Source organism: Strigops habroptila, chromosome 1 (assembly GCF_004027225.2).
Source record: "Strigops habroptila isolate Jane chromosome 1, bStrHab1.2.pri, whole genome shotgun sequence".
NCBI classification, from domain to species: domain Eukaryota; kingdom Metazoa; phylum Chordata; class Aves; order Psittaciformes; family Psittacidae; genus Strigops; species Strigops habroptila.
The window spans coordinates 16,588,993-16,605,797 of record NC_044277.2 but is presented as its reverse complement, the minus strand read 5'-3'; the positions used below and the strand labels follow the sequence as shown (position 1 = coordinate 16,605,797).

Sequence of the window (16,805 nt, the reverse complement as noted above, 5' to 3'; positions counted from 1 at the left end):
AATCCTTTTCTATTATTCATAGGGTATTTGTAAAATTGCTTTGAACATCGCATGAAATAATGGTTTTAGTTTTCAGTCTTTAACATTGATGAATTGCACCTCAAAAAGCTTCAACTGTTACTTAACTTGTATTGATCCATAGTTCTGCAGCATAATGGAGCAAAGTTACAACTATACTTTTTAATTCTGCTTAAAAAAAATCTTGCCATATTTTTATGAAGACCTTTATAATATAGCAAAGTGCAAGGCCCTCCACCTGGGTCGGGGCAATCCCAGGCACTGCTACAGATTGGTTGGAGAAGTGATTCAGAGCAGCCCTGTGGAGAAGGACTTGAGGGTGTTGATTGATGAGACACTTAGTAAGAGCCGGCAGTGTGCGCTCGCAGCCCAGAAAGCCAACCGTATTCTGGGCTGCATCAAAAGAAGCGTGACCAGCAGGTCAAAGGAGGTGATCCTGCCCCTCTACTCTGCTCTCATGAGACCCCACTTGCAGTACTGTGTGCAGTTCTGGTGTCCTCAACATAAGAAGGACATGGAGCTGTCGGAGTAAGTCCAGAGGAGAGCCAAACGGATGATAAGGGGGCTGCAGCACCTCCTGTATGAAGAGGTGTATGAAGACAGGCTGAGAAAGTTGGGCCTGTTCAGCCTGGAGAAGAGAAGGCTGCATAGAGACCTCATGGCAGCCTTCCAGTATCTGAAGGGGGCGTACGAGGATGCAAGAGAGGGACTCTTCCTCAGGGACTGTAGCAACAGGACAAGGGGCAATGGGTTCAAATTTAAACAGGAGAAGTTCAGGTTAGATATAAGAAGTTCTTTACTGTGAGGGTGGTGAGGCACTGGAACAGGTTGCCCAAGGAAGTTGTGAACGCTCCATCCCCGGCAGTGTTCAAGGCCAGGCTGGACAGAGCCTTGGGCAACATAGTCGAGTGTGAGGCGTTTCTGCCCACGGCAGGGGGGTTGGAACTAGATGATCTTAAGGTTCTTTCCAACCCTAACCATTCTATGATTCTATGATTCTATAATCCCTGTATTTTTAGATCAGTGTAATAAAATCAACCCTCAGACAACTACACCTCATCTTCCATGAACATAAAGACATTTACAGTTGTAATTCACACTTGTAATCTTTTAACACTAAAAATAGCATGTTATTACAGATATTGGATACCTTATTACCATAAGCATTTACATTTTGCCGTGATCTATAGACAAGGTCTTTCTGCAGTTATGGCTCAGTATGTGGTAAATATATTGCAATTTGAAGCAATAGATGTTTTATGAGGATTCACTACTTACAAAATCAACATTAATATATGAGCATATATATTTATTACAATACAGAGTATATATCTTCTATATTTTGATTTTCTTTAAAAGAAAATAGGGAAAACTTCACCACCACCGTTTTGATTTTACATTAGATGTTTACATGGAGATATATATATAATGTATTATATAGTATATATATGCTGTACGTATGTGTATAAAAATATCTATACACAGGATATGTGCATATAGTACATATATAGTCCTCAGTATTTTCTGGACACACTTAGGAATGATATGAGACATCTGCCTTAACTGGTTCCTCAACTATTAGCTCCTTAGCTTCCTTAATTGCTTTTGTCACTTTGCGTTAATCTCTGGAGCTCATGGCTGTGGTGAGGACAGTTGCCTGTTCTCCTGATTTTTTCTTGTGCTATATAATCTCTTCTTCAAAATTGACAATTGACAGTTCATCTAAGCTCATTAACATGTGGTAAGTATCCATTTCTTCACTTAAAGGAAAGCTCTGTACTCCAGGCCAAACATTATTTTTGCTTTTCACTAATGACAAAGTCCATCATCATCTTATTTTAGAATCAGAGGCATAAGAGATTTGTGCACTTATTCTTTTTTAGATTTGGATAGAGACAATCTGTATCATGTTGACATAGTTTCAGCATCTGGAGAAGGTAATAAAAGGGGGAATGAACAGTTACTTTATTGGAAATATACTTTAATTAATCAGTCTTACATCTAATATAGGTCCTTCTTTCTCTTTAGCAATCTTAGAGGTACGTACGGGCAATGTAAAAAAAGCAGCGGTAAGTGCAGTGAGAGCTTTTCATGAATTTTCTCTTTGTCCATAACATTAGGGATATGTATTGTATTCTATGTAACACTGACAGTGGCAGAATCTTATGACTATGTATGTAATTTTAAAATATATTTACAAATAAAATGAGAAATATAAATTTACAAGTCTCAAAATATTTTTACACTTTGTTGTTGGTTTAAGAGATACAATATATTAATTCTACTTTAATAAAAAATAAAGCCCCAAAATGCTATCAAAAAGCATGTAAATAATAGTTTTTAGCAGATCACTAAAGTAAGATGGGCCTTGTTCACAAAGACTTTCTAATTTCTTGTCCCCCTTCAAAAATTTTTTTGGGTCAAACAACTTTTCAAACCAGGTAAGAAATAATTCAATGGATATGACGTGGAGGAACAAAACCTGTTGCCAAGATATAAGTGGAATGAACAGGTTGAGCTGCTCTGAGGGCCTGGATGATAAAGTCACATCAGCCTGATATTACTCATCTGGTTCCAGAATCACTGATCAAATATAACACCATTTAGTGTGTTAATCTAGAACATCAATCTGTTTATTCCTTTATGCTTTCCCAGACTTTTGTGTTAGTTTTTTTGTTTGTATGTTTGATCTTTAGGGTCTTCTGACCACTTTTCTAGCATCAATATATTTCTAAATGCACGAGTGAAAATAAAACAAATAATCTTAGGGACTCATTACTCAAATTATGCTTCTGGTCATTCTCTTGGTGGGCTAATGATAAATGTGATGATTCCCCATGGATTTGCAAATACTTCTATTGATATATGGGAGCAGAATCCTTCTGTATTATGCTTCTCTTATAGAAGAATCTATTCACAATTTGAAGAGGATGGTTTTATTTTTTTATTTTCCAATTTCTGATTTCTAGCACTTCATTGACTAAACTCTGATCACTACAGAACATGATAAAGCACCAAGCAGAATGTCTCACAAGAATCACCACAGGATACTTAGAGTGTTCAGATATAATCTCCTGTCATTTAAGTATTGGAAAAGAGGATGACTATATAAATAATTTGCTCATACACAGCCTACTTTATTTTAGGACTATAAATTATTTTATCAGTACTAGGTAATTCAGACCAAAGTTCCCTCTGATAAATGATAAACATTATGTATATTCTTAGAAATGTGGACATGCAGCTAGAGCATAAAATTCTGAACACTAATTCATGTTGCTTTAAGGTGTTACCTTAAAATTGATGTGCAGCTCCTTTTATGAAAGTTACCTTCTCTTGAGTCTGTTTGGGAGCTAGGGCACTTTCTACAAGTTTGTTCTCACTATACTTCAGCCAAAAAAGAGTTTTGACCTAATCAGCTTAATATGTCTGATTTGGCATGATTTTGTATGCCAAAATCATATATTCACTGGATACTTGACTAATTGCTAGAGAATTATATATGTTTTCAACATTAATAATTTTTCACAAAATTACGAGACCTACTTTTCAGAACTACTGCTACACTTACACCTGGTTGAGCAAGTCAGGATATTAAGTAAGTTGCCATAGGTTCAGCATAAGAAAATAATGAATGGGGAACACAGCTACTCCAGTGATTTTTTTATATAATCAAATGTTTTAGTATCAGTCCTGCTTAATTTTGTAAATTTATACTTCTGCTTTTATTTGTAGTGTGTTTGCTTCAATAATCATTGCATCATAGAATCATAGAATGATCTGGATTGGAAGGGACCTTAAAGATCGTCTAGTTCAATCCCCCTGCCATGGGCAGGGACACCTTCCAATAGACCAGGTTGCTCAAAGTCCCATCCAACCTGGCCTTGAACACTTCCAGGAATGGGACATCCACAACTTCTTGTGGCATCCTGTTCGAGTGTCTCACCACCCTCACAGTAAAGAGTCTAATTAGTTTCAGCTATCTTCCTGGGAAAAAGAAGAAACAGTGAGTAGACTGTGTTAACCAACAGTCAAGGAATTCCATACGCCTCAATGAAAATTAACCACTCTGAAACTAGAAAATTAAACAGTTCACACATAAGTGATTTATGACTCAAACAGCTCAGGAACTACAGTAAAAAACAAATAAACAAACACCCCGAACCCAAAACAAAATAAAAAACAAATCCAACCCAACAACGGAAACTCAACAAACTATTATGAGTAGTTCATTCTCTATTACAATGAAGTCAGTATAAATCTTGAAAAGCGCAAAGAGGACACTAGCCTGAGCATTAATAGATTTGTTGGACAAGTTCTATGTAAGTTTCTTTTACTTTTTTATGTTAAAACATATAATTCATAAATCAAAAAAAGGAAACTTCAGATTCTGGGTTGCATATGAAAGTTTGGCCACTGTGAAACATGATTTTTCTTTTGCTTTTGAGAATTAACCAATTTGCTCTAGATCCTCTGCAAAAAAACATTAGTGCATGATCCTCACAATATCATTTTTATAGCGACTCCTTGCTCCTCTTTCCAAAGTATTTAGCAACACAGCCTTCAGTGATTTCAACATAGGTGTGAATGGGCCTTTTCAGTTTATATAGAGAACGAAATTGACAAAAGAATGTCAATTTTTTTTTTCACTGGTTATCCTATGAATAGCATTTCAGATCAGGATTTGTCATCCGCTTTTCATGCTTGCAAGCAAAAGGGATAGTTAAAAGGCAGTTTTAGTATTATAGTAAAATAGTTAAGATCCTACCCTCTAGTTCAATGTCATTAAATCACTGCTTTCTTATAATGACAGAAAATACTGTATGCACTGGTACTACTTGTTAATATGTACATCCTTTACACTCCTGCAGAAAAAGGTAGCAAAATTCATGTGCAAAGTAGGCTATCTACAACTTTGAGGACACTTAGATTTTGGCTTTTTTTTCCTTTTAAAATAAAGAAGGTTTTCTGTGCTTTTCACTGGGTTGACAAGTATAGGTCTTTTTTTTTTTATTTTTTTTTTATTTTTTTTTTGGTAAATCTGCTCCTTCAAGTCAAAGAGAACATTCACCTCAGGAAACAGGTAATGATGTAACACATTGTGCTCGTTGTTATTTGTGAAAGAAATCAAGAAATCTGAGCCTTGCTACTTCATCTAAAATTCACAGGAAGGTTCAGAAAAAATAACATGCTTTTTGAGATCCACAAAAATACCAAATTTGAATTATTATTTTGGTTATTCTCTTGGCTTCACAACTGAAATGAATCTAAAGCTCATCTTCCAAAGAAGAAACATGGTTAAAAAAAGCAATTGTCCATTTTTATTTTGTTTACATTGCACTGAAAATTTACATCATACTTTTACAAATCCTTTTTCATAAAAATATACTTCTTTACAAAAGTGTATGCATTAATATAAGAGGAGTAGCCAGTTGCAGAAGAAACATTTTAAACGATCTCAAATGTATTAACCGTAACATTAATGAATGAATCATAGTTATTGCAGTCATTTGAATAAACAAGAATAAATAACAACCAATGGTATAAAATATAAAACAGCATCCTTTTAGTAGAATACAGTTTGACAGGTTGTATGAATATTCAAAACAAAGTGTTGTAAAATGGTTTATAAGAAATTCATCAAACATTATAGAAATCCAAGCAGCAATCCTGGGTACAATGATTTTTGGTAGGCACTCTCTATTACGGTAATAAAAAGTTTAGATTTTCACAGAATTATTAATGTCTGAAAGGGACAATAACAGATAATTCACACTGGCTAACACACAGCATTTTTGAGTCATGCTATGAATGGAAGACAATGACCTACATCAAATAAATTACTGAGTTGCCACTGAAGAATTCTGATATGAAATAACAAACTAAAAATTCAGTTTCCTTAGAAGTGATTCTGGAATGTCTAAAACTTGTATCTGAGGGTTGTGGAATCTGAATTGTCCCTAAAATGAATGTGTTGTCCCTAATAAAATCATGGCTTTATATGTATATATATTTTTTTCTTTTCATTGCACTATGGTAATATATTAAATTTTAAATCATTAGCTGTAAGGATTTGTTTCCAAAAAATATGGAATACACAGATAAAAAGATGTAAAAACATGGTATTTCCAAATTGTAGCTTCCTCTTGCTTTATAGGTCTGATCCCAAGTTCAATTAAGTCTGCTAAAATCCACCAACTTCAATGGGATTTCACCATGCTTTGTGCATGCATTTTGACAAAATGCTGAAGGAATAAACTGATGTGATACAATCTAGATTTAACTAGCATGTATTGAAAAATGGACTCTTAAATTTTTGATCTATGGATATCATTACTAGTGTTACTGTAAACTGCACTTTTTAATTGGAAATATCATTATGTTTTCACCTTTGAAAAAATGTAGGATGGTCACTCTTTTGAATGGTCTTCAACATTAAGGAATATAGCCACATGACAAAGCTCAATTCATACTAGCTTCTTGATTGCAAAATTTGTCTAGTTGTACGATTGACAAAAGAAATGTAGACATTATTACCATTTGTGGGTATTGTTAATGGGAAAAAAGAGAAGAAGCTTGACGTGGAACATAAAAAAGGAAGGAAGATGTGAAGCAGGGAAGGAAGTTCATTAATAAGAACATGATATTTTAATTTTTCTTCTGTGACATGAAAATAGTAAGTTGTACTTGCTGAGTTCTAAATAGTACATCCTGGACTTAAAAACTTCACTGTTCTGAGAAAAATAATATACTAAACGGGCTCAATAAATGAAAAAAAGGTACAAACTCATAAAAAAGATGTAGCATATGACTGTTAAAGAGAAGTCAGTGACCTATTGTCTCCTGTAAGTATAGCTCTTATTTTCTACCTATAACGTTTTTTTAACCCAATCCCTCTATTATAGTTTTTATAAAGCACAGAAATACTGATAGTGGATGCTCCTCCAATATATGCAAATATGTTTTATGTTTTAGAATAACCTCCTTTTTAAAAAAGCAAATAAACTGTGAGTAGCACTCATGGAGTGCAGCAATTTTTTCTTTTTTTTTTTAACTCTCCATGGTATACACGAAGAAGAATTCTGATCCAGTTTATGAAAAACAAAATCAAAACAAAATAACCACAATCCATTCTTGTCTATCATTCTCAGGAAAAGGTGACCCACTATATCCTGAAAAGTGTGCTTTATTTATTTTTTGTTTTTTTGAATCAGTGAACTGTGTGTGCACTGTGTTGTGTATCAATTTCCAGACTTTGAAGACATATCATTACCACATTATACCATTGTGCAGACGGTGTTCAAGTTGGGGTCAAATCTTACTGCTTTCCCTTCCACAGACTTTGCATTTGTGTCATACATGGGGTTTTCAAAAGCAGCTTGTCCATTATTATTTTCATGTACAGAGCATCCAGTGTACTGTGTTTTAGGTGCAGTCCTGTAGAGGAAAGACAAAGAGTGTTTGTAACTGCAGTTTTCCTCGCTGACTTCATGTGCTTTAAGAATCTGAACAAGGAGCTAAACATAACATCTTGGGGCTTTTTTACAGTATGTGTGCTTAGAGTTAGTATTCTATCAAAGTTTAAAGGATTTATGATTCATTTAAAATGCTGTTCACTTAAAAAACTTAGTTAACAACCTGAGAAGTGGTAGGCATTTCCATTTGGATGATCAGATGATAAATAGTTAAGAGTACAACAAATTCTTGTAAAAAATGCAGTAATTCCCCAGCCAGATGACTGAGATTTCCTTTTTCCATTTGGAGACTCAGCAAGTTTGTCAAGAATGATTTTATAGCTGAAACATTTTCTTATTCACTAAATAACTCAAAATATCAAAATTAAATCCCTTGAAAACATTTCATCTATATTACTATGCAAAATGCATACTGTATTGTAAATCAGTATAAAATGTAAAGACAAGTGCTTATTGCACACAGTTACAGCAGATGTATAAAAAACTTACATGAGCATTTTTTTCATATTCTGAAGCTCTTCAAAACAAGTGGTACCATTTAAAGATGATGGTATGTGTTTTAAACTAATGTTATCCAGCACAGTTTATTACAATTGTTGTTATCAGGCTTCCAGATGTAAATCACCATTTTGACAGTTAGTAGGCAATGAATTTTCTTGTCATTAAAGTGATTAAATATTCTTTAGTAATCTAATGCTTTAAAGCTATAGAAAAAGATTACTTGAAGATAAATCCAAAGACCTAATACTGGTCTTGATAACATGAACAAAACAGCTGAATTTAGACTAATGAATTCGAAAGGACTGGTGGCTATGTAACATAATTACCTATGAACTAATAATTTCAGATGCAGAAACAGGTCCATAATGAAACCTATCAGTGGCATAATACTTGCATATACTTGCAAGGCAATAAACAGAGGAGTCGTTAAAATAAATTACTGAAGATATGACTCATAATTCTGTCACAAACGAAAAAAAATACAGGCAATTGGCTGTAAGTACACACAAAGTCTACTCATTATATTATTCCCCATATGCCAATAATTTATAGCATCCATCTTGTTATCATAGAGAGAAATTTATAACATTTTAAATAGATAGGAATGAAAGTATAGAACAATACAACAAACTGATTTTTCAGTCATTACGCCAGACCTAATGGAAGTAGAATTGCATACTTTGCAAACTATTTACGGTTTTACAGAAAAAAATTATTTACACTAACAAAGATTGAAGGCACTAAAAACACCAAGTCATACAGCAATTCTATATACTTAATTTGTACTCACCTTTGTTTGTAAAGATAAAAGCCAAAACCAGCAAATATAAGGGCAAAGAAAGGCACAAGGATAGCAATGGCCACTGAACTACTATTTGTACCATGTGGTTGATTAGAAGAATTTGAACCCTCAGACATGTTAAGACCTAAAAAGAATAATAAGGAAAAAAAAAAAAGAAACTTAATGTATTCTATATGTGTCTGTTACTCCCCCAGCACATAATACTCCATAAACTTCAGAATTCAATAATACCTTGAGATTGGGTCATCATAATTTGTTCAGCTGTATACATATAGCTCTATGCTGAGACCACCTGGAAAGTAAATGTAGTGTCGTATGCCATACTCTGATTAATAAGTGGATGCAAAATGTTGGGACAACAACAAATGTATTTTGTTACAGTAAATATGTTACTGCAAAATTCTGTATGGGATTCAAGTTTTGGATGTTATTAATACACATTAATGTTCAGTTACCAAGAGTCCATTATATAATAATGCATATGTTTGATTCTATTACTGATTAATTTGTGTATTACTGATTAATTTGAAATTAATAAATACTGCATGTATGAAAAGCAAACACGATTTCAAGGAAAGGGTAAATCACCTGAAGAGGTAAACTGAAAATTCATCATGTTGATTTCATTTGGTGCTGCTATTCATGAATGAAAGAGGTAGGAACAACTGACAAGAGCTAAAGCCAGATATTGGTGAAAAAATAAGAACACAATCTGCTGCATGGTTGAGGAACACCTTATCTAGATTATCTACCTAGACAAGATATATACCTTTTTAATGTGAGGAAATGAGTAACAATGCAGCCTCAAAGTTATTTTTTAAGCTTTAGCGGGACCGTTTAAAAATTGTGTAGGTCATAACATTTTCTGACTTTATTGATCTTACAAGGCAATATGTACAAACTAAAAAAAACCAAACAACAAACCAAACCAACCAACCAAACAAAAAGAAACAGATAATCAATATACTAAAACACAGAAAAAAAATAAAGTAAATGTTGGTAGGAAAATTTTATAGGAACAGAAATAAAACTATTTTGTTTCAGATAAACCATTTCTGTGTTTGTGTGAATGAAATAATGGTAACAGGTAACAGATAAAAAAATCTGTTCAATGTAAATTTCTTCATAACTGTATTATTGATTATATTAACTACAATTAACTCCTGTACAGAATCTAAACCTTAGTGAACCACTTTGTTCGTAGAAGATATAAACCAATAAAAAGTACTTTTGCTATATTACAGAAAAGAATCTTACAGCTACAAAAATAAAAAGAAAAAAAAGAAGAAAAAAAAACCAAAATCAAATTAAGAATACAATTTTCATAGGACTTTATCAAAACACTTTGCCAAGGAAGTCTTACATTTTAATTTTTATTAGATGACTTTCAAGTATATTTAAGAAGTTATTAAAGGGAAATAACTTTTTATTTTAAAGAAAATATTTCTTGATAAAGATATTTCTAAAAATTCTTTTCAAAGAATTTGCCTGTGCAAATACAGTGAAAAATGAGACCCTCCAAGTATTGCATTCTACTGTGTCTTATAAGTGTGAAAAAAAGAAAAAATATTGCTTTTACTTCATACATCCATTAATAAATCCTTCCAGCACACTCAAAAATTAAAGAATTTCCAGGGTTTAGTGAAAAAAAAGCAAAGAAAAAAAAAAAGAGTGGACAATACTTTGCAGCTGAAGGAAACTAGTTTTGCATCCACATATAGGAATTTTATTTGAAGATAAGCACTCTAAAGACCCACTTCATTAGTGAGAAGTAATTCCTCTTCTAAGGTTTTCTCAATAGTATTCTATCATTCAAGAATTCAGTATGAATAAATTCAAATTCTTGTGGAAGGAGAAATATCACAGTTCTTAAGACAGTATCAAACGAGTCAATGAAATTCTTTTTCTTAAAAAGCACAACAGAATGCTGTTACCAGAGCTGTCTTCTCCAAGAAAAGATAAATAAGGACTATTAGTTTGATGCAGAACTGTGAAACTAAATGCATTTTACACATATTCATAGAAAAACATTGCTCAAAACATTACAAATGATAGCTATTCTAAGCAGTAGAATAGCTGCTTCTATAACTCCTTACAACTTCTGACAAAACACTTACTTAAAATGAGATTTTTAAACATATTAATATCTCAATTTTCTATAAAATTTCAATACTGTTAACATCCTGTGGATACCCTTATATTACTGGACATAATAAAAGAGAATAAGGAACAATGAACTGGAAAAAAAAAGTGGTTAATTGCCGAATACCTAATCGTTGAAGTCCAAATTGTCCATAATCTTTACCCTGGATGAATCCTTGAAAAACATATGTTGCTCCATCAGGTTCAGCAGAAACCTGTGAACAAAAAGTATTCTGAATTAAATTGGGGAAAGTTTGTTACAAGCCATCTATTTGGAATAGAGATATCCTAATATGTTTCACTGGTAGTTGTTACTCCCCATGAAAAACATCCTCTTTTTTTCTTTCTCAGTGGTTACTCTAATAATTAATTAATTATATAGCTCTGGACCAGAAGAATATTGAATAAGGCTTTGGAACAAGCGCAAAATATGCTAGCGAAAACTAAGACTTGTGGGAGGGAGGAAAGGGTTGTGATCCTATGAATATCTCCCTTATTAGGGTAAGTACATGATAAACTAACACTGTATTCAAATTTACAGGTACTTGCTTCCCAGGATAATTTTTAGGTTTAAATTCAGTGGTTCTGAGGCAGGTTCCTTGAGAAAGGGAAGTTTAAGGGAACCTTAAGTATGTCTTCAGCAATGACCTGAAGCTATGTTTTCACTGAAGAAGGTGAATTTCTTACTTTCGGTTAAAACAACCTGTTTGAGCTATTCCCCAATTGAAAAAAAAAAAAAAAGAAACTGGCCAAATATGAACAGTATGTATATAGCATGGAATTTAGGGACTGTACTGTTACTTTTGTACATTTAGAAGTCCAAAAGTACATTTCTTGATTTTACTTCCCCCCCTCCCCCCCCGGAGCATGCTCATGAAGCCTAAAGTTTGTACAAGCCAAGGGATTTAAGCCCTTTTACCAGTATATTTATTATTTAAGCTGTTTAAGGGGTTTTTAAGCTGGTTAAGGGTTTAAGTAGTGCCACAAGTTATATAAATTTATTCACGCACTTCAATGTTCACCTCTTCTTTTGGCATGTGCACCTGCACTGGCATATCTGCAGTGCCTTACCAGTAGGTGAAACGTAAGAAAACAGACAAATTCCTTGACAAATGAGACTGTGTAAAAGGGATGCATGTGTTCATCATCAGCCAACTTTAGGCCATTTCTTTTCTGAAAAATCTACTTTCTTCTCTGGCAAATAAAGTGTCTCAAGCCTTTAACACACTCAAGCTTTTTCCAGCCTTAGCATTATCCTGGGCGATGTCTGTTTTTCCTGTCTGTTCTCTGAAGGGATTTCCTTTTCACGGTCTAAACATGTCCTAGTCACCTGGGCTGTTACTTCCTTTCACCCTTTTCTGTCACCTCTCCTCCTCCCGGTCATGTGTTCTCCCTTTACAGTATAAGCTCAGTCCCAGAACCTCCAAGAAGCTTAATGCTTAATTGGAACAATCTATTTTGTTTTCCCCACACACATAACAGTTCAGCTTCTTCATGGTATTTCTAAAAACATCGCCAAAAAATAAAATGTCTGCTAGCCTAATGATAAAAAATTGCTATTATATTAATATATTAAAATATTACTACAAATTGATATCATGATGATAAAATTTCTCAATATATTGGAATGAAATTCAATAAGAAGTACAAGAAAGGTTTCTCTGGTTAACATGCATTATAATTGTGCCTACACAATAATGACTGTTCCCATATTTTCCCTCAGACTGGTTTCCTATATATCACAATAAAATTTTCATTTCATTTAATGAATTGGTATTGCTAACAAGACTCCATCTGATATTTCTCAGGATGTTTATCTATGTAGAACATCATTATGATTACAAAACAAACAAACAAACAAAAAGTCTTTCTTTCTGTTTTGTAGCAGGAATATACTCACAAAACCATCCATAGCCCATTTTTCATCTTTCAGCTTGCTCACAGATGTATGGGAAGGTGCTTTAATGAGATATATGTGTAGCATTAGGCGAGCTTCCTGGCTTTTATACACTCCTGTAGAATATAGTTTTTAAAATTTATGTTTGTGTTGAGAAGAGAAATAATTTCATCTTTTAGAATAAGCATTTAATCTGTTGCCTTAAAACAGTAAAACAAGAAGAAGAGGTAGCATTTTAACAAACATTTTCATTAAGCAAGATGCACCCTTTTGTGAAATTATTTCAATTATCGTAAGATTTCAATGGAAACTGCTTAGCCTGTAGAGAGGACAGAAAGGAAACCCTATACACACAGTTATTATTTAACAGTTATTGTAACAAGCCTTAGACAGAACAAACATTGACAGTAATCTGATTTTAGATGGAAAACAGTTCTAAATCAGGCAGAGTGTATTTGAACTTTGCATTCCCACTTTCAATATTGCTAATTTAGTCATCATGTAAAGAAGATGATACTAGAAACATCCACATCTAAATTATTTTCCAAAATCTGGTGCTAAATTAAAAATTTCTGAATTTGAAAATATCTCAAAAATTGGAATTGTTCTTCATCAGTCAGTATTATGACACATTTTCTTCCAGATATTCCTCACTCACTGAGCTGAACAGCTCTGGTGCAGGTGCGTTCCACAACAAAAAAGGGATTTTGAAACAGGGATCATGGAGTAGTGGGCAGGCTTCCTGAACCAGGGAAACCCCAGGAGAGCACGAAGACCCACCAGGAGCTGGCAGCTTACACGAGAGTGGATGACAAGCTGTAGGTAGGGCCAGGAGTAATTGCCACCAATCCCCACTCCCATGGAGTGCCGCTCTAGGGAGTGCAAGTGACCAGGAGTGGTGTGAACAGAGCAAGCAAACGTGGTGTGGCACATCACCCAGGGCACTGCATGGCAGTTTGGGTGGCAGTTTGCGCAGAAGGGCATGCAGCGAGGGCACCTCTTTGAGGGAGGGGCATTCCACTGGCCAAGTGGAGAAACTTGAAGGCCTCATAGCCCAGCAACTGGGCACTGTCTGCGCAGGTCAAGGGCACTCATCTTACCTGACCCTCAAGGCAGAATGGTGGGCACTAGTCTGAGAGCAAAAGCTGTAGCTCCAGCTGGGGGGTCTGCATCACCTACCCTGGTGGTGGCCGATGTCTCCACCCAGATGGAGCTGCTGAAGCAGAGGCTGCAGTGCAGACCTCAGACTGCAGGAAGTGCCCAGACCTCTCTCCTGGGGCAGGGATAGGCAGCAGACCTGCCTGCTGACAGTGTGCCCATGTGGAGGACCTCCTGCGTCACATGGCTGAGCTGCAGGAGGTGCTGAGAAGGCTGTGTAACATCAGGGAGGTTTAAAAGGAATTGGACACCTCATTCCAAGAGCAGTCTGCAGTGGACCCACAGCCCACAGCCAATCAGCCAAAAACTCCTACACTGGAATACACAGAAGAGAGGGGCGCCAGTAATGCAGAAGAATGGAAGCTTGCAATGGCAAGGACCTGCAAAAGGAAGAGACTTCCCCCGAAGCCTGAGGTGCCCCTGCAGAACTGCTTCACTGCTCTGCAGACTGAAGAGGAAAGATCTGTCAGTAGAGACACTGGAGCTCAATACAGCAGCAAGATCTGCTCCCTGTGTAACAACCAGTGCAACTAAGATAAGATGATGGATGATAGTAGTAGGTGACTCTCTTCCGAGAGGTGTGGAGGCACCTCTGTGCTGCCCTGACACCTTCCAGTGAGCTGTGCTGCCTACCAGGGACACGTCAGGGATATCACTGAGAGACTACTAAGCCTCATAGAGTCCACTGACTATTATCCACTGCTGTTGTTCCACGTGGGCACCAGTGATACAGCCAGAACAGTCTGAGAAGTATCAAGAAGAATTACAGAGCACTGGAAGTGGTGGTAAGGGACTCTGAGTGCAGATAGTTTTTTCATCAGTCCTTCCAGTCAAAGGGAAGGAGTTTGAAAGGGCCAGTTCAGTATGGTGAATCAACAGATGTTATGGGACTGGTGCCACAGCCAGAGATTTAGCTACTTAGACCATGGGACTCACTTTGAGAAACCTGGTCTTCCGGGGGCTGATGGGGTCCATCAGTCAGAGAAGGAGAAGAACATCTTCGGCCATAGGTTTGCCAAGCTCGTGAAGAGGGTTTTAAACTAAAGTTGCCAGGAGAGGGAAACCTCAATCCATTCCATTCCTACCAGGTTTGATGCCAGTGTCAGTGAGAGATGCCCAGAGGGATTGCAGGTCAGCAGGAGAGCACCTGAAGAGCAGCACAAAGGAATTCTTGATACTCCAGCCAGTAAGTCGGCTTCACTGGGAGTTAAACTTCAATGCCTGTATGCAAACCCATGTGGCATAGGGAATAAACAGGATGAGTTAGACTGTGCACTGTAGGGTTACAACCTCATTGGCACGACGAAGATGTGGTGGGATGGCTCCTATGAACTGGAGTGTTGGATTGGAAGGATACAGGCTGTCCTGGTCTTGGATAGGATAGAGTTGATTTTCTTTCTAGTAGCTGATGCAGTGCTGTGTTTTGGCTTTAGTCTGAGAATAACGCTGATAACACACTGGTGTTTTATTCTTTGATAAGTAGCACTTACCCTGGTCAAGGACTTTTCAGTCTCTCATGCTCTGTCACTGATGAGGGGCACAGGAAGCCACAAGAAGCATGAGAATCAGGATGATTCTTTCACTTCTCATTGATTATTAATTCCAAATATAATAAACCCCTCCAAAATTAAGAAGTGGGAGAGAACAAAACGGTTGAAAAATCCCTACCTTTGAAAAGGAAGTGAACTAGAATGAAAATTTCTTTGATAAGCTAAGAAAGTTTGCAAAAGATGTTAAAAGTTTAAGTGTTATGCATAAAGTTATAGGGAACCAATTTATATAGAGCAGAAAAAATTAAATTAAAATACGGGGTTTTTTTATCCCATACCTGATAGGAGCAATTCCATGTTGCTGTTTGTAAGTGTTGCATTTACTCTTCCTGAAGTTGCATTGAAACTTGTGACTGTCAAAGTCATGGGCTGTTTCTTGCTTTTGTAATTATAAGATCCTTTCCATATATAATTTTGGGCAAATACATCATCTGGAACTATACAGACATCAAACATTTCCAAAACATTTTGCAATATTTAGCACTTATGAAGTCAACTATCCCACAAAATGTATGCTAAATATTAGCATTTTCTCTACTTTATACTGTCCAGTTTTAAGTCTATTAGGCATAATAAATAAAAAAACCCCAACACTTTGATTCTGGATCTACAAACTGCAAGCAAGGAAACTGCATCGTGCAAAGAGTCTGCTGTTGTTGATTTGCTATCTGACTGAAATTTATTTCTCTACTTTCAGGAAAACTGATCTTTATATACTTGATTTGCAACTAATTGGGATTGTACAAAAAGTTTCTGAATGAAAAAAATAGGACTAATATGCAGTACATCACTGACAAACAGTTTTGAAGTAGTGTGCCTGTTAAAAAAAGAAAAAAGAAACCAACAAAAATCCAAAAAGCTCCAGAAACACCCCAAAACCTCCTATGCAAAGGAATTACTTTTAAATCTTTATTAATTATTGATAAACATTTAATAGTGTTATAGTCAAAGGCTAGTTTTAGTTAAGAAGACTGCTCTCTTAAAAAACACAGAAAAGTTTCTCTGGGATCTAGTCAGGACATCCAAAGATAGTCTTCTTTAGCAAACCAGTTAAAACTGGAGTTGACATTAGCCAGAGTTAGAGAAGCTACTTTCTCTAGGCTAAAATTAACTTTTTTGAAGGCTAAGTTGAAGGCTAATACTGAAGTATTTAGGTAAAGCAATTCAAATTAGCAATACATAAAAGATGTGCAAGACTTAAAAAAGATTTTGAAATATCACATCTTTATTTCTGGGTGAGCAATATCGTATCTTACACAGAA

General features: G+C 35.5%; 1 protein-coding gene across 1 annotated transcript in view; it reads right to left on the bottom strand.

The window, feature by feature from the left end:
- Positions 1 to 5,316: 5,316 nt before the first annotated feature.
- The window catches only part of CSMD3 (CUB and Sushi multiple domains 3), a 609,188-nt gene continuing 597,699 nt past the window's right edge, over positions 5,317 to 16,805 (bottom strand). The window contains 5 exon segments of the mRNA XM_030493685.1: positions 5,317 to 7,455; positions 8,785 to 8,920; positions 11,066 to 11,153; positions 12,839 to 12,951; positions 15,822 to 15,980. Coding sequence (XP_030349545.1) covers positions 7,296 to 7,455; positions 8,785 to 8,920; positions 11,066 to 11,153; positions 12,839 to 12,951; positions 15,822 to 15,980 — 656 coding nt within the window. The 3' untranslated portion in view covers positions 5,317 to 7,295.